General features: G+C 39.3%; 1 protein-coding gene across 3 annotated transcripts in view; it reads right to left on the bottom strand.

The window, feature by feature from the left end:
- The window catches only part of KCNN2 (potassium calcium-activated channel subfamily N member 2), a 183,939-nt gene that overhangs the window by 35,261 nt on the left and 121,046 nt on the right, over positions 1–27,632 (bottom strand). For 2 of the 3 annotated variants that reach the window (XM_029218195.1, XM_029218196.1), the window contains one exon: positions 9,978–10,119. In XM_029218195.1, coding sequence (XP_029074028.1) covers positions 9,978–10,119 — 142 coding nt within the window. Of the gene's footprint in view, positions 1–9,977; positions 10,120–11,352; positions 11,367–27,632 lie in introns of those variants that run through there. The other variant, XM_029218197.1, reaches the window with a different exon arrangement.

Here is a 27,632-nt window from a genome sequence, read left to right as displayed (position 1 = left end):
GGGCTGGGCTGGGCCAGGGTCTGAGATGCCTCCATAGCTCCCACAGTGGGTCCAGGTGTGTGACGACTGCAGTCCTGGGACCTGACTTCAGCGGACCTGTGCTGGTAGCTTTGTGAAAAACAAAGACTGAGAAGCACCAGGGCTGATAGTCAGCATACCCATGGTTACAGAGGGGCCAAGGGCAGTGCTAACAACAGTGCGCTTTGTGAGCCTGCTCAATGGATGAAAGTGACATAGCAGAGTACACTCACGGGTGAACAGGCCCAGTGGAGGAATACTCAGTGGCTTCTCTCCCCGTGGGAGCAGTCCAATCCTGCCTACCTCACCCTGCATATCAGAAATGCAGCTCAGAAATGGAGCTGGGGTCTTCTACTCCAACAACTAGGGAGCACACTCTGCCCTGGACAGGTCAGTGACAGCCACAGAGCAAAGAGGAGGCCCTGCTCAATATCCAGTGCAGGCTCTGGTCACCACAACGTCAGTCACACCTCCTATCAAGGGGATAACAGCCAGAATACACTGAGGAAAGAGGTGGCAGTCATCCATACTAAAAACAGCCTTCACACCGAAAAATATTAATGAGTTGATATGCAGGCTACACAGGGACGTCAGGGACGTTCCCACATAAAAATAGTCCTCCAAGACCACAGTAGATAATTGTTCTTCCTAAACTCATAGAGCAACAGAAACATAAGTAAAATGAAAGCAGAGAAACCACTCCCAATTAAAAGGTCGAGATAATTCCCCTGAAAGAACAAACAATGAAACAGCTCCCTTCAGTCTAATAGTCATCGAGTTCAAAAAGGAGATAATGAAAAATCTGAAGGAATTAAGAAAGGCTACTGACAGAAATGTAGATTACTGTAAAAAGGAACTAGAAACTATAAGGAGGAGCCAAGAAAAATTAGAGAATTCATTTGAAGAAACAAAAGCTGAACTAAAGTCTATGAATAGCAGAATGCATAATGCAGAAGAACAAATTAGTGATCTAGAAGATAGAATAATGGAAATCACCCAATCAGGACAGCAGACAGAAACCCAAATGAAAACAGAAAGAAAGCAGTATAGGAGACCTATGGGATAACATAAAGCATGCCAATCTACACATAATAGAGATCCCAGAAAGAGAATAGAGAATTGAAAATGTATTTGAAGAAATTATGGCTGAAAACTTCCCAAAACTAAAGAAGGAAACAGATATCCAGATACAGGAAGCACAGAGGGTCCTGAACAAGATAAACCCAAATAGACCTACACCAAGACATATTATAATAAGAATGGCAAAAGTTAAAGAGGATTCTAAAGGCAGCAAGAAAAAAACAAAGAATTAATTGCAAGGCAACCCCCCATAAGGCTATTAGCGGATTTCTCTACAGAAATGATGCAGGCCAGAAGGGAGTAACAAGATATATTCAAAGTCCTAAAAGGGAAAAATCTGCAACCTAGGATACTCTACCCAGCAAGATTATCATTTAGAATAGATGGAGAAATAAAGAATTTTTTAGACAGGTAAAAACTAAAAGAATACAGCAATACTAAACCTACCCTAAAGAAAATATGGAAAGGTCTTCTCTAAATAGAAAAGTAGCAAGAATCTGTAGAAAAGAGAAAATCACAATTGGAAAGTAAATCACTTAAATAAGACAGTACACAGATTAAAAAAATCAAAAAAATTCTGTGAAAGCAATAACCACAATGAACCGAAAAAGGATGAAAATGAAGATCCAAAATAGGACATCGAAATCATAAAATGTGAGGGAAAAGAATAAGAAAATGTAGATTTTTTTTTCTAGAATGTGTTTGAGCCTATATGACTACCAGTATAAAGCAAGTAGATATAGAAAGGGGTTATCATACTTAACAAACACAGCACAAATCAAAAACACACAATAGAGTCACAAAAACCAAAAAGAAGAGAACATAAGCATAATACAAAAGAAAATAATTAAACTACAAAAGGAAAAACAAAAAGAAAAAGAAAGGGACAAAGAAGAAATATAAAATCAATGGAAAAACAAGGTTAAAATGGCAATAAATACATATCTATCAATAATTACCTTAAATGTCAATGGACTAAATGCTCCAATCAAAAGACACAGAGTGGAAGACCGGATAAAAAAACAAGATCCTACAATATTCTGCCCACAAGAGACACACTTTAGGGCAAAGCACAAATAAATTAAAAGTGAGGGGATGGAAAAAGATATTTCATGCAAATGGAAAGGACAAGAAAGTGGGGGGGGGCACAATGCTTATATCAGACAAAATAGACTTTAAAACAAAGGCTATAAAGAAAGATAAAGAAGGACACTATATAATGATAAAAGGATCAATACAAGGAGAGAATATTACACTTGTCAATATATATGCACCCAATATATGTACACCCGAATACATAAAACAAATACTAACAGACATAAAGGGAGAAATTGACAGGAATACAATAATATTAGGAGACTTTAACACCCCACTCACATCAAAAGATAGATCTTCAAGAGAGAAAATCAATAAGGCAACAGAGATCTTAAATGATACAACATAACAGTTAGACTTAATTAGGACATTACATCCAAAAAAAAGCAGAATACACATTCTTTACAAGTGCACATGGAACATTCTCTAGGATTGACCACATGCTTGGGCACAAAACAAGCCTCAGCAAATTGAAGAGTATAGAAATGATTTCAAGCATCTTTTCTGACCATAATGGCATGAAACTAGAAATCAACCACAGAAAAGAAATGAGAAAAAAACACAATTACATGGAGACTAAACAACATGCTACTATAAAACCAATGGGTCAATGATGAAATCAAAGAAGAAATTAAAAAATACCTTGAGGCAAATGACAATGAAAACACAACCATACAAAATCCATGGCATTCAGCAAAGGCAATTCTTAGAGGGAAGTTCATAGTAATACAGGCCTTCCTTAAGAAACAAGAAAAATCTCAAACAATCTAACCCGTCTAAAAGAATTATAAAATGAACAATAAACAAAACCTAAAGTCAGCAGAAGGAAGGAGATAATAAAGATCAGCGAGGAAGTAAATAAAATAGATTAAAAAACAATAGAAGAAATTAATAAAACCAAGAGCTCGTTCTTTGAAAGGGTAAGAAAATTTACAAACCTCTGGCTAGGTTCACCATGAAGAAAGAGAGATGACCCAAATAAATAAATAAAATAAGAAATCAAAGAGGAGAAATCACAACAGATACAGTAGAAATACAAAAAAACATGAGAATACTATGAACAATTATATGCCAACAAATTTGACAACTTCAAAAAAATGAACAACTTTCTAGAAACATACAGCCCACCAAAACTGAATCAAGAAGAAATAGATAACTTGAACAGACCAATCACTAGAAATGAAATCGAATCAGTAATAAAAAACTCACTACAAACAAAAGTTCAGGACCAGATGGCTTCACTGGGAAATTCTACCAAACATACAAAGAAAAACTTATACTGATTCCTCTCAAACTCTTCCAAAAGATTGAAGATGAAGGACATTCTATGAAGCCACAATCACCCTGACGCCAAAACCAGACAAAAACACTAACAAAAAAGAAAATTATAGTCCAATATCTTTGATGAATATAGATGTGACAATTCTGAACAAAATATTAGCAAAGTGAATCCAACAGCACATAAGAAATGTCATACACCACGACCAAGTGGGATTCATCCCAGGTTCACAAGGATGGTTCAACACACACAAATCAATCAATGTGATACTCCACATCAACAAAAGAAAAGACAAAAACCACATGATCATCTCAACAAATGCAGAAAAAACATTTGATAAAATTCAGCATCTATTCATGATAAAAACCCTTATGAAAGTGGGTATAGAGGGAACATATGTTGACATAAAAGCTATTTATGACAAACCCACAGCCAGTATAATACACAATGGTGAAAAGCTGAAAGCCTTCCTGCTAAAATCTGGAACAAGACAAGGATGCCCACTCTCACCACTTCTCTTCAACACTGTAGTGGAAGTCCTAGCCACAGCAGTCAGACAAGAAAAAGAAATAAAAGTTATTCAGTTTCGTAGGAAGAGGTAAAATTGTCATTATGCAGATAACATGATAATATATATAGAAGACCCTAAAGACTCCACACAAAAACTACTAAAACTGATAAACTAATTCAGCAAGGTAGCAGGATACAAGATTAACATACAGAAATTGGTTGCATTTCTTTACACTAATAATGGAGTATAAGAAAGGGAATGCAAACTAGCAATCCCTTTTAAAATTGCACCAAAAAAAAATACTTAGGAATAAATCTCACCAAGGACATGAAAGACTTATATGCTGAGAACTACAGAGCATTAATACAGGAAATTAAAGATGATTCAAAGAAATGGAAAGCTATCCCATGCTCTTGGATTGAAAGAATTAATACTATTAAAATGAGCATACTACCCAAAGCAATCTACAGATTCAACGTGATCCCTATTAAATTACCCATGACATTTTTCACAGAAATAGAGCAAATAATTCTAAAATTTATACGGAACCATAAAAGACCCAGAATTGCCAAAGCAATCCCGAGGAAAAAGAACAAAGCTGGAGGCATAAACCTCCCAGACTTAAGACGATACTACAAGGCTATAGTAATCAAAACAGCAAGGTATTGGCACAAAAACAGACACACAGATAAATGGAACATAATAGAGAACCCAGAAATAAACCTGCACACCTATAAATGATTAATCTTCAACAAAGGAGGCAAGAATATACAATGGAGAAAAGACAGTCTCTTCAGCAAGTGGTGTTGTGAAAGTTGGACAGCCCCATGTAAATCAATGAAGTTAGGACCCACGCTCACACCGTACACAAAAATAAACTCAAAATGGCTCAAAGACCTAAACTATAAGACAAGACACCATAAAACTCCTAGAAGAGAACATAGGCAAAACATTCTCTGACATAAATTGTACCAATGTTTTCTTGGGTCAGCCTTCCAAGGCAAAAGACATAAAAACAAAAATAAGCAAATGGACCTAATCAAACTTAAAAGCCATTGCACAGCAAAGGAAACTATAAACAAAATGAAATAACCTATGGAATGGGAGAAAATATTTGAAAATGATGTGACCAACAAGGGCTTAATCTCCAAAAAAACCAAACAACCCAATCAAAAAATGGGCAGAAGACCTAAATAGACATTTCTCCAAAGAAGACATACAGATGGCCAAGACATACAGATGGCACATGAAAAAGATGCTCAACATCACTAATTATTAGAGAAATGCAAATCAAAGCTACAATGAGGTACCACCTCACACCAGTCAGAATGGCCATTATTAAAAAGTCTACAAATAACAAATGCTGCAGAGGGTTTGGAGAAAAGGGAACCCTCCTACACTGTTGGTGGGAATGTAAGTTGGTGCAGCCACTATGGAAAACAGTATGGAAGTTCCTCAGAAAACTAAAAGTAGAGTTGCCATATGATCCAGCAATCCCACTCCTGGGCATATATCCAGACAAAACTATAATTCAAAAAGATACAAGTACCCCTAGGTTCATAGCAGCACTATTTACAATAGCCAAGACATGGAAACAACCTAAATGTCCATCAACAGATGAATGGATAAAGAAGATGTGGTGTATATATATATATATATATACACACACACACACACACACACACACACAATGGAATACTACTAAGCCATAAAGAAGAATAAAATAATGCCATTTGCAGCAACATGGATGGACCTAGAGATTATCATACTAAGCAAAGTGAGTCAGAAAGAAAAAGACAAGTACCATATGATATCACATGTGGAATCTAAGATACCACACAAATCAACATATCTATAAAACAAAAACCGACTCACAGACATAGAGAACGAACTTTTGGTTGCCAAGGCGGGTGGGATAGGGGAGGGAAGAATTGGGAGTTTCGGATTAGTAGAGGCAAACTATTATATATACGATCGGTAAACAACAAGATTCTACTGTATAACATAGGGAACTATACTACATTCAATATCCTGTGACAAATCATAAAGGAAAAAGAATATGAAAAAGAATATATATTATGTATAACTGAGTCACTGTGCTGTACAGAAGAAATACAACGTTGTAAAAAAACTATATTTCAATAACATTTTTTAAAAAAGAGGAAGGATAGAAGAATAAGGAAAAAGTAAGTAATTGCAACCATAATAGTTTTCTCTTGAAGGGTAATGAGGGACCTTGTCTATTAGGCAATCCTATGATCTTAGGTTTTTAAAATAATACCCAGGGGAAAGGAAGAGATCTTTGTCTCTTAAGCTCTAATATTAGTTAGGTCTTGGTAAAACAAAAATTTCTACTTGACTTGTTTGATCTATCACAATGGAATTCTTGTTCAGGCATTTCAGTATATGAAGTCCACTTGTTTTAGTATTTTCATAATCATCTATGTATAGCATTGTAAACACAACTTAAAACTCATTTAAAAAGCTTTGCATGATTGTCTTGGATTTACAATTTACATTTCAGGCAAGGAGAAGTTATTTTTTGATAAGACCATTTGTTTCTCTCTTAGAAATATTCTGGAAAACTCTCTCTCCTCATGGTTTAACAATATATTTCTGCCAAGACCATGGCTGAAATGTCCTAAATCTTAATGTCCTTGGCTCCCAAAAATATAACTCATGACATAAATTAAGTTATTTAAAAATTTTAAATTACATTTTAATTTTGAGTTTTTACCAATGAAATGTGAACATCTAAGATGATCCTATGAAATAATTCATTAGCTTTATGAAGAAATAATGCTGTGCTAATTTCTTTATGTCTACATTTTTGAAATAGGAAAGCTTTGTAGGTATCAGCATTCAGATCAACTGTATTTTACTTCAAAGTGGAAAAAAAAACACATAAAGGTATAAATTCTATCAAAATTTCCTAAACACAAGAACAAGAAAATTGAAATATAAAAGAACACAAAGAATCATAGTACTTCAGAGACAATACACAAGATGATTCAGGGATGACCCTGTGCTCTCCCAGGAGTATTGTGAATTGTGTTTCTTTTTCACAATTTATTAAAGGCCAGAGAGATGACCCATGAGAAATGTGACAATATGTATTTTACCTAAACATGCATTGCAAAAGTCCCGGGGAGAATAGGCTGGAAAAAGAAAGAAAAAAAAAAAAGGAAAAAGAAAAAAAAAAGCCTGAAATTTTAAAAGAAGTCATACCTAGCTTAGACAATCCCAAAGTAACAAACTGGTATTTAAACTTCCTGATATCAAAAGCAAAAAAAAAAAAAAAAAAAAAAATTGTCTCACAAAAGAGAAACACAGTTCATCTAAAGGAAACTAACCTTTTCTATAGACTCTGAAAAAAATTTATGTCTTAGGAAACTGTATTTGTCAGCCACTCTCTGTAATAGTTTCTAGGTAACTGTAATACATAGGCTCTTCATCCCCAGGAAATTTACATGGGATATAACCAATTCCCAGAAGCTCACCCCCAAAAGACTGCTCTGTGGCCTGACTCTGTGGGAATTTATTTGGCCGATGGATAGAGACAATGCAACTCTACACAGTATTTCAATTAGGCTAGTCAAAGAGCACTCAATTTCTCTATATGCAAGTAAACAATTTTTGATTGGGTCAAGTAAGAAATGTCTGTTCCTTAAGAGGGAGATGGAATGGAGCTCCTCAGCTTAAGGACAGAAGGCCTGTTTTCACCATGAGCTTAGAGGACAGCAGTGAAGTCACTGTAAATTTCACTGCATATAACATTTTTGTGTCCATATAAATTAAAAGTGGTTTATAAAATATTTTCTAAAAATAAACTAAGATCACCAGTGACATCTAAGCAAGGAAGTAGTTCAATGAACTAAATATAAAATTTGTGCCATCAGATGAGATTTTGCAGGAGCTGTTCTTGAGACATTAGGGACAGAGAAAAAAATCAAGGAAAGATAAAAGTATTACAAGATCCAGGCAAGGTTAACCTCAAACTTGGCTCTGATCCGTGGCAAATGAAGAGGTTTGCATAAACCCTGAGTCATACCTGATTCAAGAATAAAAGGGAGGTATCTTGCCAAAAAGCAAAACCAAGGAAATTGTTTCTAAGAAGCATAAGGGGAAAGACTCTGCAATTACCAGTTCTGTGTTTATAAATAGCATCATTCATGTCCCTTGTGGGCTTGTTATGGGCCCTCCAAAAATACATCCATGCAAATTTTATTTCCCAAAGCATTATACTATATAATAAAATGCTATCTTTTGAGGAAAAAGGAAGTGATCCAAGAGTAAACATAAAGGACCATACCAATTTTAATGAAAAAGAATCACTAAAATTCACAAAACTGTACTTTTCTTTTACAAGCAAACAATGTTAAATTATGACCCCGAATTATATTTTCTACGAATGGTCATCTTGTTACTACTGTAACCTTAAAATTAGCCCCCAGGTTTTATTTTCACATCTAGCTATTCAGTGCTACTAAGTGGGAGAAGAATGTTCCCACTCTATGTATGACATGGGCACTCAGTCCTTCCAGCTAGTTCTGACTCTTGGAACAATCTTCCAAGGCAGCTGCTACAAGGGTACACGCTGCCCTGGCTACCATTCAAAGGCCCTCGCGTGGGGAGCCTGTTCCTCTCCTGCCAACTTGTGGGTGGACACAATGAAGGCGTTGGGCAGAGATGCCTAACTTCAGACATTCTGGGAATTTCCTGACTAAGGAGCTTCCAGTACTAGTTCACATCCTTCTGTAGGCAGGAACCAAGCAAGTATCAGGATAATGCTCTTTGCTGTAATCCAACGATAAAAAGAAGATAAGGAATGGAGAGAACCTAGGTCACTAAAAGCGGTGCATCTGGCTTAGACATTTCAAAGTTCACACCACATAATAATAAATTTTAGACAATTTGCTAGCCTTTCATTTTCAGACATCTAAAACAAATGGTACACACCAGCCCTGGCCACATCATAGTGTGTAAGGGGTAAGGAACATGTCTGAGCCTGCTAGGTGTCCCAGAAGAGTGACACATCACCACAGGCAGCAAACCTCACTCAAGAGATCCCCAAGATCTGGCCTCCCACCCCCAGCCTCATGCCACTTTTCCTCTTTACTCTGTACACTCCTGGCCTGGTGGCCTTACATCAACGTACCAAGCTCCTCCTTGCCTCACTCTCTTCAAATAAACTATTTCCTCTTCCTGGAATGCCCTTCCTTCCCCCCACTTTGCCTGGCTACCTACCCTTCCCACCTCAGTTTAAGAGTCAACTTTCCAGGAATTTATTTCTCTTAGTAGATCCCATTCTTCTCCCTCAGTCCCCCCAAATCTGATCAGAAATCTTACTTCCTCACATACTTGCCACAAATGTAAATAACAATCATTTGTTAATTATTTTAAAAAGTAGGCATTCCCCTGTAAGCTCCATGAAGGCAGGACAGAGAGAGTTCATCCCTTTCCTGCTATATTCTCAGTTGCTAGGCCAGCGCCATAATCGGCACTCAACAAGTATTTGTTAAAATGATAAATATTATCTAATTATATAATTGGGAAAAAATGTAATTCTTCAACCGTTCAACACATTGCAAGATAGTTATTATGGTCCACATTTTACAGATGAGAGAAGTACATTTCACAGAAGAGGATTTCACTCAAGTTCACATGGCTAATAGGAAATGGCAGAACTCAGACTTAAACAAAGAACTTCTGACCTTGAAGCTGAAGCTCTAAGATCAGATTTGCTCATCAAATTAGCACATAGCCCACAAAGAGCATTCTAGCAGCACTCTGTCCTCAATGGAGCTTCACAACGAAGAGAATTAGGATGAGAGCTGTTGATGTTCTCTCCGAACAGAGAACTGATTTATTTATGCTGCCTTCCTGATGTCTGGAAATTGAAGTAGCGTACTATGACTTATGCACATGGATGGAATGGTCTAAAGTACTTTCTTGAGTGTTCATCAAAGAGACAGAAAGTGAAAAGACACTTACCATAATTCCAGTGAGCAAACAGACTCCTTTCCCACAGTATGTGTTAGGTACCATGTCACCATAACCAATGGAGAGAAAAGTTATTGATATCAACCACATTGCTCCAAGGAAGTTGCTAGTAACATCCTGTTGATCATGGTACCTGAAAAATAGCAAACAAAGCCAGTCCTTCATAATTAATCTAGAGTAGGGCTTCCAAGGGCAGCTTGATTCAATACAGTGAATTTACTAAGTAGCGTCTATAAAATGCTCTATTTAGAGGTTTTCAAAGCTCATTATTATAAATAAAATTGGAGTTCTACCTAAGCAATCTGAACGACATCAGAATTTCTCAACTTTAAAAATAATCTGAAAGAGAAACTGTAAAATATGAAAATTGCTTTTCTCACTGGTTTAAGTTGATTAACGCACATTTATCTTTCAATCCTGCTTTGGCCTTGCTCACATCTCATCCTTCCTTGATGCCCACTGATGTGCCCAACTAGTGGAACAATATGCAGTGCCCCGATCTCCCTCCTCACCTTTGTACCAAAAGGAGCCACGGTGTTCCCTTTGCTACCTTTATTTCTTAATGGGCCAACTCCTAGTCATCTTTCAAAATAAGTTCAGGTGGGAGCCTCTTCTGTCTACACTCCTCCCAGCCCATTTCTCGGGCTCCCTCAGTATCCCATATATTCCTCCATCACAGGACTACATTGTAACTGTCTACCTGGAGGTCCTGTACTAGCCATCCTCCTTGAAGATGGAAAATGTACCTTTGATTGCATAATCCATGCCCAGAACTGGAGCTTAATATAAGTTATTACCTCACCAGATACACACAAAGAGTTTATAGTCAAAAAGAGGGAGAGGGATGCAATTTATCCTCATTATTCTATGAGGTGTCAAATTTTTCTAATGAGAAGAAGGATTTTTATATCAGAAACAGATATAAAATTTTGCTTGAAGTATCAGTGTTAAACAGTAACCCTGGCCCATCGTGGGGCACTATTATCCACCATGCATACAACTGTGAGGCCATGCAAGTTGTTACTTTAGAGAAACTTGCCCTGGATGCATGCTCTGTGTAGTCATGGGGCAGAGTAGCCCTCCTCCATGGCAGTCACACCCCAGACTCTCTCTGGTCACTAGAGACATTCCTTGCTCTTCATCCAACTTCTGTAAGGACCACCCTTTCTTCCCAGCTCTCAGATACCACTGGGGATGGCTTTCCCTTCCTTATTTCTTGCCCTCCAAAGCATGCTGATAATCCCCTAGCTTGCACTCACTCAGTCCTGCCTTTCAGCTCGAGGATATGTCTGTGTAGCCAGAGCTGTGGAGGCAAGGAGGCTGCCCCATGACCCGAGCCCCAGGATTGATTCCGTATACAACCTACATTGGGCCAGTGCATTCTCTCTCTCTTTTTTTTTCTTTTCTTCATATCATTCCAAGGCTTCTGCATCTATAGCCCAAAGTGCAGGAAGTTTATAGAGTATAAGCTTTCCTCTGCAGTATCACACCTCTGAAGGGGAGACTGTGGATCTTGCCTCTGTCTTTGGACACAGAAAGGCCTATGCTTAACACTTTGGTACCTTTGTTTTCTAACAAAGAAGAGAGAACTAAGAAATGGTATTTTTTGCTACTTTGGTCTAGGGAAAGAGAAACCTCTGCCTGGAGTGAGTGGAACCCCAGAGTAAGGAAGAGTGACGGCATCACCGTATCTTCAAAAAGAAAATGGAAGGGCACGCACACAGGCAGCCAGCCCTGCTGAGGGGCATCCTGTGATTCTCTGGTGGTGGGAGGGCAGCAACCTCCACCATTCTACCCCAGGGAACTGCCACTATGACTTAGATGCAGAGTCCCCTCTTCCCAGGATGGCTGGGTGGAGAGGCTGTCATTGCCAAAAGGAAGGTCAAGATGTACTCATATTACTCAGCCTTAAAAAAAGAATGAAATAATGCCATTTGCAGCAACATGGATGGACCTAGAGATTCTCATACTAAGTGAAGTAAGTCAGACAGGGGAAGACAAATATCATATGATATCACTTATATGTGGAATCTAAGAAAATGATACAAGTGAACTTATTTACAAAAAAAACGGACATAGAAAACAAATTTATGGTTAACAAAGGGGAGGGATAAATTAAGAGTTTGGGATTAACAGATATACACTAATATACATAAAATAAATAAACAACAAGGATCTATTGTATACTACAGGATACTATATTCAATATCTTGTAATAACCTATAATGGAAAAGAAACTGAAAATGAATCTAGATATGTGTATATATATATATATATGAAAAGAATATATATCTATCTGAATCAGTTTGCTGTACACCTGAAACTAACACAACATTGTAAATCAACTATAATTTAAAAACAAGATCAATTCCTAGCTTTTAAGGAAGACAGATGAGTGCATTTCCTCTGAGAAACTCTGTTAAATAACATGCACATAGGATTAGGGTGATGCGATCCATGCTGTAGTTCGGCTACAACATGAGCTACCAGGCTCTGTGGACTGCTCGGGGAGCCTGCTATGCCTGTGTGATGAGACTTCCATGGGGTCATGTGGTTTTTATTTCAAACAAGACCCTTAGAAGTAAGCTTTGGATGAATAACCCACTCATGATATTGGGGCTTTCTATGAATAGCCCTCATCAAGCAGTTGCCTGAAATAGGGAATACATTACCCTGGTGTGGATGTGGGCTACGTGAGAGAAGGGAGGCAAAAGCTTCATGGCCTATTCAACCTTTAATTGTGAGACAAAGTTTCTTCTTAACAAATCATGATTTACACAAAGATTTGATATGTATAAGAGCCAATGGCCCTAATTCCCTGGTGCATATGAAATATGTGTTGAGCCCTCACTATGTGTTCAACACTTGACTTTCATTTTCTCATTTTACATTGATGTTTTAAGACATGGACAACCTTTCTGGCTGAAAAAGCTATACTCTTCACCCTTTCTATATCAAAAAAGTGTCCTCAATCACTACCCACTTAGAAAATGTGACCACGTCTGAGTGATAACCTCAAGTTATTGCTACATCGCTAGTGACCAGAACACATCTCTAGGCACATGGTGTTCCTTTGGTAGAGCAACTACAAAGAGGAGTTTGAGATTTCACACTGTAAACAAAGGTCTTTAAAGGGGCACCTTCACTGCTGGTGCCCACAGGTAAATCTTCTCAACTTTGGCAAGGGTGTGAAAGTCTTTCTCATCTGTTCTTCCTGAAGCACTTTGATTTGGTTTTCAAAGTTTAGAGCAGTAAATGACTTTGAAAGTTACAATAAAAAGCATTCACTGACTCTTCTTTAGTTACCTACATTTGATAAGTACACAAGTTTTAAATACAATTTAAATACAAATTGCTTCCATCCTCATTAAACTCTTCACCATTCTCAAGTATTATGTCATTATATCATTCAGTTATTATTTGTTATACGTTATGCATGTTATATTGGGTCAGATACTGTAAAGCTGTATTGAAGGGCCTAATTAGAAACAAATATCTTTCTAGGAGTTGGTATTTAAGGGCTTGGGGTTCAATGGTAAATTATCTTTTTTGCTTAATAAATAATTAACCTACCTGAAAAATGGCTCAGAATGGAAAAATAACATTTCATACTCATGTTTTTGTTACATTCAGGTATACTTAGTCATGACTAGTCAAGAAGAGGCAGGTAATTAGGACCACATTACCTACTATTAGAACAATAAAGGTTTCTTTCTTGGCAACTCAGAAACAAATATTAGACTTATCAACAGGATGACGTTTTCACTTAGAACACTTCCAGGTTTTGAATTTATGCCAGAGTCACACCACTGCGAACGATTAGTATATACAATTTAAACGGTTAAGAATTTTCAAAACGTTTCTTACAGTTTAAGTTCACCTCACAAACTTACTCAGACAATTCCGACCTTCTCCACAAGGGGAGCTATTCTGGGAAAGACTTGAAGAAATGACTCACAAGGCAAAATTCAAATTCTAATGAATATGAATGCTTGTTTAATTAAAATATATTAAAGAAGATTAAAATTGGTGTAAGGAATGCCTAATGATCGCAAGCTTTTTTAAAAAAGGACTTTAGCGTTTAGGGAGAGGACTTACTGCTGTTTTACAGCATTACATGTTTTAGAGACTTAAAGATTGTAAGATCAGCTTTAATGTTTTAAAAGAAGTAAAACGTTCCTTTTCTTAGTTTCCATTCATTTCTTCATTCATTCTTGACTGTGGGTCTACCACTGTTTCTTAAATCCCAAATATGGCAGCTTTCCATAATATTTGTTTAAATTCACAAGGGTGATCTTTCCAACAGCATTACTGAGTTCTTCCTGCTCAATGAAGCAGCCTCTGCCCATCACTCCTGCCTCTCTCACAGCACCATTCCATAAGTAACAGGAGCTCTGGCCACAGTAATAGCTGGCAGTTATGCCATCCTCTTCCCCAGCTCTTTCTCTACAGGTACATTTCCTTCTGACTAAAACCACCCTCCCCCACCTTCCTAGCCCTGATTTGTACTTTGAGAATCTGCTCATAACTCCCCTTTTCCAGACTCCACATAGCATTTTTAGCATGGTACTCTAGGCTGGACCATAGGTCCTTTCTCTGTATCCTGGGAGCCTCTTATAGATATCTCTCATGCCATCAGTCAATGTCAACATGGGTCATAACACATATAATGTATACTTTGCTTATCAAACATGCCCCGAGAATCTAAATTATAAAGAATTTGAGCACAAAGATTATGCCTTACTCATTGTTTTATCTTCACTTAGAAGAATAGAGCAGGGAATTGGTGTTTATTGAATTAATTAATATGACAATATGAAACATTTTTTCTCAAACTGACTGGCCCTTGGCCACATGTTAGGCCTTCAGGATCACAAATATAGAAGTACAAAAAAGGTATAGAAATGAGTCTTTACCATCAATCAATATGAATCAGATTTGTCATGTTATGTTCCAAGACCTGTAGGCAACTTATAAGTTATTTTTACACATGTAAAAAATATTCAACAATGGAAGCTTACAGCTGACAAACTATGTTTATTAATCCTTTTCCATTAAACATACTATTAATACTATGAATAGCAAAAATACCTTAATTTTCAGCTCTGATCTCAAATGTCAGCCTCAGTTATATAGTGAAAAGTATTATGGAGATTCAAATGCATGTGATCAATCTATCATCAATTCTCTCTCCTGAATCCACCATTCTCTCCTGAAATATTGCTAAAATGATAGTAAGGCAATTTAAAAAAGGCATAAGCCCACAGTAACAAAAAAGAAAAAAAAAAGAAAGAAAAGAGAAATCAGAGAATGAAAAATAACACATTTTTATACAAACAAAAGGGCACGGGGAATTCTGCTTCCAGCCAAGATGGAACAACAAAGGACGAATTCATGCTGCTTCTTGAAACAACTACAAAACCAGACAAATATTTGAAACAATAGTGAACAAGACATAGATAATCTAGAAACAAAGAACAATGATCCCTGAGAGATGGTAAACAGCCAAAGCGAGTCATAAAATTGCCCCAGCTTAATGCCTCAAGAAAGATTCCAGAATGTAGCTCAGGTATGGAAATCAGCAGAGCCCAGAGGTCTCCCCAAATTGAGGACAGAGCTGGGAATACGGGGAAGCCATGAGTTTATAGGGCGAAAAACCAGAGAGGAAACATCTGCACAGAGAGAGATCCAGAGATCTGTAGAAAGGTCTCCTTGAATATTCATCCAAGTACTTACTGATCGATATGCACAAGTAAAACTGCAAGGTTGGAGAAGTGAAAATACTATACGTAAAGTGGTACATTATCACTTGAAGGTAGACTGTAGTAAGTGATACAATGTCAGGGGAAGATAAAACTGTGACAATTTAGTTATAGTATACCTAAGTGTATAGGTATGCTATAACTCCCAAAAGAATCATTAAAATAATACATCAAAGAGTAATAAGTGATAATCTTATAAAGGATATAAGATAGAATAAAAAAAGATAAGCAATCCAAAAGGAGGCAGAAATGGAAAAAAGGAACAGAGACTAGATGGGACAAATAGAAAACAAGTAGCCAGAGGACAGATTTACCCAAGCGTATCTGTAACCACATTAAATATAAATGGCCTAAATACCCAAAATTAAAAGGCATAGATTATTATAGAACCCATGGAAGGTTCATAACTTGGAGAAATCAGATGTCATGCAATGAGTGGGTAAAGTCCAAAGCTGAAAACAGGAGAAATTATGATGTCTAAGTATGTGGCATAATAGATGCCCAGATGCTTGCCCCTGCCTGGTATTGCTAGACAACTAACAGGAGATAGAGGTTTGTTCACTGAGGAAACACTGGAGATTTTGATCCAGGCCCCAGCTAAGGTCAGGAAAGATGTTTGGGGCTGAAAATGTGGTAATTAAATTCAAGTTTCCAAGCTGAACAACAACATTCCCAGTTTACTTTCTTCACTCCCTGTTCTTGACCCTATATTAGAACTTACTAATACAGAGAAAGAATATATTTCTCTCTGGAGAAACAGAATAGTTTCAGTGAAAAGACATTCATTACTAACAGCAAGCATTTTCTAATGAAAAATGCAGCTTTCCACTTATCCACCCATAGTGAATTTCACCAGACACTAAGCTCCTCTCTCCATACAAAGTTTCCAATTCCCACTCTTGAACGTGAAAGACTAGCAAATGATCAGCACACATTGGAAGTATACTTTCTATAAAAAAGATACTGACAAAAATGGGATGGGAAAGAAAGGAAAGAAAGAAGGGAAAAGGGAGGAAACAGAATAATCTCCAGACAATGGAGAGTGATGAGGTGTGGGACTCCTGAACTTTCTAAGTTATATCATGGAAGAACTAAAGGAAAATATAACATCCATAAAAGGAACAGGATGCTACAAAGAAGTGCAATTAAAGAATAAAAAAGAGGGACTTTAAAAAAGCTTAAAATTATAATAAAAAAAATAATTGCAATACAATTAGAATACAAATTGGTAGAAATCTCCCAGAAAGTAGAACAAAAAGACAAAAAGAGAAGGGAAAAGGGAGAACAAAGAAGATATATTCTCAGAGAACACAGAGCGTCTAACAACTAACTTCAAAAGGAGAACATCGAAGTGGAAGGAAAGAAATGATAATTTTTTTAAATTTCTTTAGTTTTCCACGAAAACTGGAAGGCAGGCATCTCTAAAGGAAAGTTCTACTTAGTATTTGCACAGAGAATAATGAAAGACCTGTGCCGAGGGTGATCATCGTAAAATTTTAAATACTAGGAATAGAGAGATGATCTTTGAAAGTTTCAAAGGGGAAAAATAGATCACAGATAAACATTAAAAATGGTTGCCTCGCAACAACAGATGTATGGGTCAATGGAACAGAACAGAGAGCTCAGAAATAAACTCACACACCTATGAACAATTAATCTTCAACAAAGGAGGCAAGAATATACAATGCAGAAAAGACAGTATTGTCAGCAAGTGGTGTTGGAAAAGTGTGACAGCCACATGTAAATCAATGAAGTCAGAACACACCCTCGCACCATACACAAAAATAAACTCAAAATGGCTTAAAGACTTAAATATAGGACATGACACGATTAAACTCCTAGAAGAGAACATAGGCAAAACATTCTCTGACATAAATTGTACCAATGTTTTCTTATGTCAGTCTCCCAAGGCAATAGAAATAAAAGCAAAAATAAACAAATGGGACCTAATCAAACTTACACACTTTTGTACCAAAAAGGAAACCATAAACAAAATGAAAAGACAACCTATAGACTGGGAGAAAATATTTGCAAATGGTGCAACTGTTAAGGGCTTAACTTCCAAACTATACAAACAGCACATACAACTCAATAACAAAAAAACAACCCAATCCAAAAATGGGCAGAAGACCTAACCAGACATTTCTCTAAAGAAGACATACAGATGGTCAGATGGTTTAGAGGCACATGAAAAGATGCTCAACATCACTAATTATTAGAGAAATGCAAATCGAAACTACAATGAGGTACCACCTCACACCGGTCAGACTGGCCATCATTAAAAAAATCTACAAATAATAAATGTTGGAGAGGGTGTGGAGAAAAGGGAGCCCTCCTACACTGTTGTTGGGAATGTAAACTGGTGCAGCCATTATGGAAAACACTATGGAGGTTCCTCAAAAAAACTAAAGATAGAGTTGCCATATAATACAGCAATCCTGCTCCTGAGCATATACCCAGACTATATAAAAGCTATAACTTTCGAAAGCTATAATTCAAAAAGATACATGCACCCCTATGGTCATAGCAGCTCTATTTACAATAGGCAAGACATGGAAACAACCTAAATGTCCACTGACAGACAAATGGATAAAGAAGATGTGGCATATATATACATACATATACATACAGGTACAATGGACTATCACTCAGCCATAAAAAAGAATGAAATAATGCCATTTGCAGCATCATGGATGGACTTAGAGATTATCACACTAAGCGAAGTAAGTCAGAAAGAAAAAGACAAATACCATCTGATAGCACTTATATGTGGAATCTAAAACACGACCCAAATGAACATATCTATGAAACAGAAACAGACTCACAGATATAGAGAACAGACTTGTGGTTGCCAAGGGGGAGGGGGTGGGAGAGGGAAGGACTACAAGTTTGGAATTAGCAGATGCACACTATTATGTATAGGACGGATAAACAACAAGGTCCTACTGTATAGCACAGGGAATGATTTCAATATCCTGTGATAAACCATAAAAGAAAAGAATATGAAAAAGTATATATATGTATAACTGAGTCGCTCTGCTGTACAGCGGAAATTAACACATTGTAAATAAAATCAACTATACCTCAATAAAATTAAAAAAAAATAAATACTAAAAATGGTTGCCTCTAACATTATTTAATTGTATTAACGTGTGTGGGGGGGGTGGGGGGGGGGAGAGGAAGGCGGAGGCAATCTATTTCTCCCAGATTTGTAGAGGGGAAGGATGGAGAATCTGGGAGAAGGAACTGAACAGGAGTTAATTCCAGCCCTCTCTCTGCTCTGCCTGCCCACAGAGCAGGTGTATTTGGTTCTCTATATGGTAAGCTTCCCAGGCCAGGGGTGATCCAATACAGGGTATAAAGGTTCAGCTATGACTCCATCTAACTCAGTGGTGAATCATCAGAACACCAGGCAGCCCATTGGGATATAGGTCAAGTGGTGGTATCCAGCTCTGCTTCACATCAGTAATGAAGCTGATAATTTGCTGTCTGCCAATTGAAGACCCAGAGAAGCATGATAAATTATCTCCCTCCAAGCTCCAAATATGTGCATGGAGTTTTCACCTAAAGCAAAAGCAAATAAAATAAGTGATCCAATTAATTAAAACATATACAAAGAAGTCCAATGAAGGGACATATTTAGGTTCAAAGGAGAAAAGTGCTGAGTGCCAAATGGCTCAGAAAGGAGGGGTAACATGTATCTCTTATTTGCCACTGATCCGTATCAAAGGGGCACACCTGTAGCTGCATATTAGAATCACCTGGGAAGCACTGACAATTACCTATGCAAAAGCCCCATCCTCAATCAATGAAGCCAAGAACTCTTGGGGTGGGGTCATGACAGAGATTTTTTTTGTTTTTTAAAGCTCCTCTGGTAATTTGTATGTGTTGTCAAAGCTGAGAACTAACTATTAGCTTTATTTCAGAAGTTCTCATTCAGTAACATTTGAGCTTCTATATGTATAACAGAACTTTCGGAGGCACTGGGAACATGAAGATGGATAAAAAACAGTAAGCATTCATGAGAAACCTAAAATGCAGAAAGGGGGAAAACTGCAAGAAATAATAAGGTAATATACAAGTTGTAATAAATGTGAATATGAGTGGCAAAGGTAGATCAAGAAAAAATGTATATAATAGATTAGAAGTAACCACATGAGTGTCCAATATAACACTGACGCCTAAAATTATAGTTTTAAACTAAAAAATAAAAATGTAAAATTTTGTAGGTCCAAACCCTTTACTAAAAACCTCTCTGAGTAAGGGTGCTCTAAAGTGAAAACACTTTAATTATGTGTATAAAACTACTCAAATAATTTACAGAAATCCCTTCAGCTCAATTTGAATTGCCCCAATCTGTGTGACTTTCTCCTAATCCCTTCTTCATACTCCTACTTTTTTCCCTATCGTTGAGTTATGAAAACACAGACATGACTTTAGGACCTTGGGGATCCCCATATAGACTTCCTTCAATACCAACAAGTATCCAGAGAAAAGCAGCAGAGACAGGCTGTGTAATGTTACCTATAAAACCTAACTCATTTGGGCATAAGCCAGATTCAATTTTTATTAACTGCTTAATTCTTTAACTCTAAAACACCAAAATGAGTTTTCTACTTTAAATTAATTTTGCTCCTTTAACCTTGCACGTTTGGAATTTTTTCTTCTCTTCTGTTAATTTAGAAAAGTCAAAAAACTAAACACTTCTCTCTCTTCCTCTCTCCTTTCCCCCACACTTCCACTTTCCCTCTTCCTTCCTCTCCCTTTCTCTTTCCTCCGTGCGTGTGTGTGCGTGTGTGTGTGTGTGTGTGTGTGTGTGTGTGTGTGTGTGTGTGTATTTCATTCACAATACAGATACAGAAGATTGATCTTTGGGTAGAGACCATCAGTGGGTATGTCTAAGGGCATAAGCTTCCTATGAAATACAGCTCAAAGTCCCGAAAGGAAAAGAGTGTGTAACAGAACATATATAGATTTTCAAATTTGAAGAATTACATTCCTTATGTTTCCCTAAAAAGATGACAAAATGTTTTATTGTCTGACTCTCTATTATCCATTTATGCATTTTCATTTCTGTTAGAAAAAGTGAGTTCAGAAATGACATCTGTCAATAAGTTAACAGTCTTAGATCGCATACCTATATAATTATTTGACGATTATCTATGTTAAAGACCTATAGGAACACAATGGTATCACATCAACATAAGCTAAACAGACCTGAAAAGACTTATCAGCATTCAGGCTCTCTTTGATAAAGGGGGTTAGTGAAATATGCCCAGCTCTAGGAAAGAACTTTCAGGTCAGAGAGCCATGGAGATTAAGTCTGGTTCCTAAAAACGAAGATGGAGGAAGAGCCCAGGGCATAAGTGTCCAATTTCCTGAATGCAGAACTCGATGTAAGCAGCAGTTCTCAATCCTAGTGCACCTTAAGATGCTCTTGCTTAAGATCTTGAAATATAATTCAAATAATACAACTTATCTATACACATGATTTATAAAACAAAAATCAATATAATATCTTAAATGTAATATAGAAAAATAAGAGAGAAGTAATTTATAATAAATAGTGTATTTCAATATCTAAATGCTCGGGCAAGGCTAACCTAGAAGATTTAAGAAGCAGTCAGTTGTTTGCACCTATATGTAAAAGCACTTGAATACAGTTCAGTCTGATGAAAGTGTATGGTTCTGAATTCAAATGCCACAGGGGCATGGTCATACCTAATGTGATTTTCTAAAATGTGAAAAACTTTTGGTCAAATTCCAAATAAAACAAATGACAATTTTCCCTCAATTTACACACTAATAACATTATTTAAAAATCAAGCATATGTTACAATTGAGCAAAAATATTTTATGTTTATATTTTAAATGGATTTAGGTCTAAACTAAGAAGATTATAAATAGGTTTTTAGTACACAGAGTGTCTACCAGGTGAGTCTAAGGTCAAATGGGATACAGAACAGTTCTTTGTTGGGTGGGAATGTCCCATACAAACAGAATACAGAGCATCCCTGGCCCCACTGATCGACAGCAAAAAACCCCTTCTCTGGAATGGCTCCAGGGAATAAAACTACCCCCAGTGAGAACCAGTGGTCCAGAGTTTCAGGGCAGCTGGCACTGTGCAACAGCCATCAGAAAATCTGGAGCTAGCTTCATTTCAACACATCTGGAGTGCAGTGAAACTAGAAAACCATGGAGTTTGGCACAAATTATATTCTTAAGCCCTGGCTACTCCCCAGGCTATCAAAAAAATACCAAGTTCCAGAGCAATGTTATAACCATGGCTTGCATTTCCACCAAGGTTCTCTTCCTTGTTTCTTTACTAACTTCCCCAACCAATAGTTATTTTAATTTTTCTGGAGCGAGGTCCATTCCTTCCACTCCTGCTATGTGCCAAGCATCCTCCATACACTGCTCCTCTAAGGGGAAGGTGGAAGCCAGGAGACAGACCTGGAGACACACTTGGTCAGGCCCAAGATTTCCTTACAAGAAAGTCAATTTTTCAAGCACTCCCTTACCAAAATCACTTAGTACAATTCATGTCTGACACACGCCAGGCTCTACTAATAGCAGAGAGAGCATGTCTACACTGGCCTGGCAGGCTGTGGTTTTAGAAGCCCCTCTACCCTCAACCCTCCATGATTTTCCATCAGCGTGACAGCCTGCAGAGCTATTTACTTCCCTTCTGGGAAGAGCGGCGAGCAGACCGTCACTAGGTGGCAGTGCCACACTAATTTATCCCCATGGCTGCCTGGCTGAGTTTGGGCCGACCGGTGCCAGAGTCAGCTTGTGAGGGGACTTTCCTGAGAATACCTTCAGGCGAAAGCCCCTCTCCTGGGCATCCTGGAAGAACGGCTGTTCCATTGAAGAAACAGCCACTACAACTGATACACACAAGCCCAGGGCCACTCCTACACCTGCAGCCTCAGGTGTTACCAAGCATCTTAGGGGTATCATCTGAGGCGAGAGAGTATGTATATGTGTGGGTCTGGACATGCATTCCATTCTAGATCCAATTAATATAGGTGTAAGGTAGCTGCATATCTTCACATTTCAACCCTCTGAGGTTCTCTAGATCAAATACCAGAACATACCTTGTAAACCTGTAAGAACAAAAAAGTCCCTGTGGATTTTTCTAACCAGGCCATGTTGGAATTGAACCAGCATTTGAGGATATAGATGTCAGGGTCTTGTTTACTCACTCTGAGATCGAGTCCAGGAAGGGTTGCTCTATATTCAGAGGTAGTGATCGCCCACCGCCTCCCTTAGCTTCTTTACCCAAAGCAGCAAGTCTTAATGTCTGAGCCTCCCTTTCTTCTATTGTGAGACTCACCCATCTACCTCCCAGGTGGCTGCCAGCACTGAGATCACGAAGTACTAGCCAAATGCTACTTGATCAGTACATAAAGACTGTGTTTGTGTTCTACTTGACCAAATCCCTCTCTATTTATGGAAAAGCAGACACAAAGAAAAGTCACTGTTTTTACAAGTGTGCTTTCTTGCACGCAGGTGAGGTGGCAAACACTGGGGCTTTTCCGAGCATAGGCAGCTTTCGGGTTTGCTCCCTTCTGTTGTCACTGTCAATGAGTAGAGTGATTGGTACCACTGAGAGGTGAAAGAGTGGAAAGAGGACTGGGGAAAGGAAGGAGGGAGAGGAAGCAGTAAGTCAGGCGTTATCCTGGCACAGCAAAAGTAGCAGGGGGTGAGGGTAGATCAGTCAACAAAATAAAGAGAGTAAGAAGAAAGACGGATTGTTCAGCAACAAGAAGTCCAAACAAGAAAAAAGAGAAATATCGCAACCTTTCTATGCCATATTGTTCCCCTACTCTTCAGCTGCCGTCCCTCCCACAGACACTAGGACTTAAATCCTCAGGGGTGCAGGGGACAGGGATGGTACATTTCTGTGTCCCAGCATCTATCATGCATTCCTGAGAAATTTTTAACATCTGTTTAGGGCTCTCAGTCAACTGGAAAAGAATATACCCTAGTGATCCCAATCAGCCCAGCTCTAAGTTACCACATCAACAGTAGGCAATTATCATGAACTGATTTTAAAGCTTGAGTTTTCAAAATACAACAAATGAAAATTCCAACTTAGAACCTATGATGACAAGAAGTTTTAGCCTCCAGCACTTCACAGTTCCAGGCTATGTTTCTAGGGAAGCAAAACATTCCTGGATGTCCTTTAATTTCTCAGAGAGAGACGAGAAGCAGCAGAGAGTCAGAAAACTGAGCCACCAAACCAAGAAGAGAGCAGAGAGAGCTCTCAGGGACACTGAGCTGAAGGTGACTTCAGCAAGGCTGAGGTGATGGATCGTACACTTTCTGAGAAGGTCATTTGCAGGGTTCACCAGTTAAATTTTCCTATTTCAATTCTAACAATTCATCTTTGAGGGCCTGCTAATTGCATCTTGCTTGATTGAGCATGAGCAGCTTAAATACAGACTGCAACACCAAAACGTCGTGAACAGAATTAAAACCCAGGTCTAGGTTCATGAATGAGGAACACGTGGGGAACAGACCTTCCTCAAACCCAAGCCACGGTCACCAAGGGCCTGTCAATCCTCCACTGTGTAAAGTCCTCAGAGGTCTGCAGTTGAAACATGTCTGCATGTATGTCTGGAAAAGGGCCAGGGCCCTGCTGGATGGTGCCCCAACTGGCCAACTCTGGTTCGAGAAGACTGAGCCAGAATCCCTTCCCTAGGACTGGAAACGTCTTCTTCCTCCCTCTTTGGGGCTTGGAGGCTGGGAAAGAGGAGGAGGGGGACCTTTAAGAGGGCAGAGGAGTAGGACATGGAGATCACCTTCCTCCCCACAAATATATCAAAAATACATCTACGTGTGCAACAACTCCTATAGAACACCTACGGAATGCTGGCAGAAGACCTCAGACTTTCCAAAAGGCAAGAAAATCCCCATGGACCTGGCCATGTGTCTGACAGGGTCTTAGTGTCCCGGCCTTGTGTTAGGCCTGAGCTTCTGAGGTGGGAGAGCCGAGTTCAGGACATTGGACCACCAGAGACCTCCCAGCCCCATGTAATATCAGTTGGCGAGAGCTCTCCCAGAGATCTCGGTCTCAAGGCTAAGACACAGCTCCACCCAACGTCTTGCAAGGTCCAGTGCTGGATGCCCCATGCCAAACAGCTAGCAAGACAGGAACACAACTCCACCCATTAACAGAGAGGCTGCCTAAAATCATAAGGTCACAGACACCCCAAAACACACCATTGGACACTGCCCTGCCCACCAGAAAGACAAGATACAGCCCCACCCACCAGAACACAGGCACCAGTACCCTCCGCAAGGAAGCCTACACAAGCCACTGAACCAACCTTACCTACTGGGGGAAGACACCAAAAACAACGGGAACTATGAACCCGCAGCCTGCAAAAAGGAGACCCCAAAACCGGTAAGTTAAGCAAAATGAAAAGACAGAGAAATACGCAGCAGATGAAGGAGCAAGGTAAAAACCCACCAGACCAAACAAATGAAGAGGAAATAGGCAGTTTACCTGAAAAAGAATTCAGAGTAATGATAGTAAAGATGATCCAAAATCTTGGAAATAGAATGGAGAAAATACAAGAAATGTTTAACAAGGGCTAAAAGAACTAAAGAGCAAACAATGATGAACAACACAGTAAATAAAATTACAAATTCTCTAGGGAGGCGGACCTTCAAGATGGCAGAGGAGAAACACGTAGAGATCACCTTCCTCCCCACAAATACATCAGAAATACATCTACACGTGGAACAACTCCTACAGAACACCTACTGAACGCTGGCAGAAGATCTCAGGCTTCCCAAAAGGCAAGAAACTCCCCACGTATCTGGGTAGGGCAAAAGAAAAAAGAATAAACACAGACAAAAGGATAGGGACGGGAACTGCACCAGTGAGAGGGAGCCGTGAAGGAGGAAAGGTTTCCACACCCTAGGAAGCCCCTTCACGGGCGGAGACGGGGGTTGGCGGGGGTGGGGGAAGCTTCGGAGCCACGGAGGAGAGCACAGCAACATGGGTGCGGAGAGCAAAGCAGAGAGATTCCTGCACAGAGGATCAGGGCCGACCAGCACTCACCATCCCGAGAGGCTTGTCTGCTCACTCGCCGGGGCGGGCGGGGGCTGGGAGCTGAGGCTCGGGCTTCGGTCGGATTCCAGGGAGAGGACTGGGGTTGGCTGCGTGAACACAGCCTGAAGGGGGCTAGTGCGCCACGCCTGGCCGGGAGGGAGTCCGGGAAAGAGTCTGGAACTGCCGAAGAGGCAAGAGACCATTGTTTCGGAGTGCTGAGGAGAGGGGATTCAGAGCGCCTCCTAAACGAGCTCCAGAGATGGGTGCAAGCCGCGGCTATCAGCATGGACCCCAGAGATGGGCATGAGATGCTAAGGCTGTTGCTGCCACCACCAAGAAGCCTGTGTGTGAGCACAGGTCACTCTCCACACCACCCCTCCTGGGAGGCTGTGCAACCCTCCAAGGCCAGGGTCCCGGGATCCAGGGACAACTTCCCCGGGAGAACACACGGCGCGCCTCAGGCTGGTGCAACGTCACGCTGGCCTCTGCCGCCGCAGGCTCGCCCCGCACTCCGTGCCCCTCCCTTCCCCCGGCCTGAGTGAGCTAGAGCCCCCGAGTCAGCTGCTCCTTTAACCCGTCCTGTCTGAGCGAAGAACAGACGCCCTCAGGCGACCTACATGCAGAGGCCAGTCCAAAACCAAAGCTGAACCCCAGGAACTGTGCGAACAAAGAAGAGAAAGGGAAATCTCTCCCAGCAGCCTCAGGAACAGGGGATTCAATCTCCACAGTCAACTTGATGTACCCTGCATCTGTGGAATACCTGAATAGACAACGAATCATCCCGAAAATGAGGCAGTGGACTTTGGGAGCAACTGTAGACTTGGAGCTGGCTGTATGCGATTGACTGATTTCTGGTTTTATTATTATAGTTTAGTTTTCAGAGTGTATTATCATTGGTAGATTTGTTTATTGAGTTGGCTGCTCTCTTCCTTTTTTAAAAATATATAGATATATTTAGGGAGGGTGGGAGGGAGGGAGACGCAAGACGGAGGAGATATGGGAACATATGTGTATGTATTCACGTTGTTATAAAGCAGAAACTAACACACCATTGTAAAGCAATTATACTCCAATAAAGATGTAAAAAAAACCAAATAAAATATATAGTTCGCTTTTCTTTGTGTGATTTTGCCTGTATAGCTTTGCTTTTACCATTTGTCCTAGGGTTCTGTTTCTTTTTTTTAATATAGTTTTTAGCACTTGTTATCCTTGGTGGATTTGATTTGTGGTTTGGTTGCTCTCTTATTTCTTATTTTTTAAATACATTTTAATGTTTTTATTTTTAATAATTAAAAAAATTATTTTAATAATTTTATTTCTTATTATTTTATTTTTCCCTTGTATCCTTCCTCCCTCTCTCCCTCCCTCCCTCCTTCCCACCCTCCCTTCCTTCCTTCCTGTCCTTCTCAATTTCTTTCTCTCTTTTTTTCTCCCTTTTCTACTGAGCCATGTGGCTGACAGGATCTTGGTCCTCTAGCCAGGTGTCAGGCCTGTGCCTCTGAGGTGGGAGAGCTGAGTTCAGGACACTGGTCCACCAGAGACCTCCCAGCTCCATGTAATATCAAAGGGCAAAAACTCTCCCAGAGATTTCCATCTCAATGCTAAGACCCAGCTCCACTCCAAAAGCAGCAAGCTACAGTGCTGGACACCCTATGCCAAACAACTAGCAAGACAGGAACATGACCACACACATTAGCAGAGAGGCTGCCTAAAATCATAATAAGCTCACAGACACCCCAAAACGCACCACCAGATGTGGTTCTGCCCACCAGAAAGACAAGATCCAGCCTCATCCACCAGAACACAGGCACTAGTCCC

Source organism: Monodon monoceros, unplaced genomic scaffold (genome assembly GCF_005190385.1).
Source record: "Monodon monoceros isolate NGI ecotype Baffin Bay Population unplaced genomic scaffold, NGI_Narwhal_1 Super_Scaffold_12, whole genome shotgun sequence".
Lineage (NCBI taxonomy): Eukaryota > Metazoa > Chordata > Mammalia > Artiodactyla > Monodontidae > Monodon > Monodon monoceros.
Note: the sequence above shows the minus strand (reverse complement) of the source record. Positions and strands in the feature narration are given on the sequence as shown.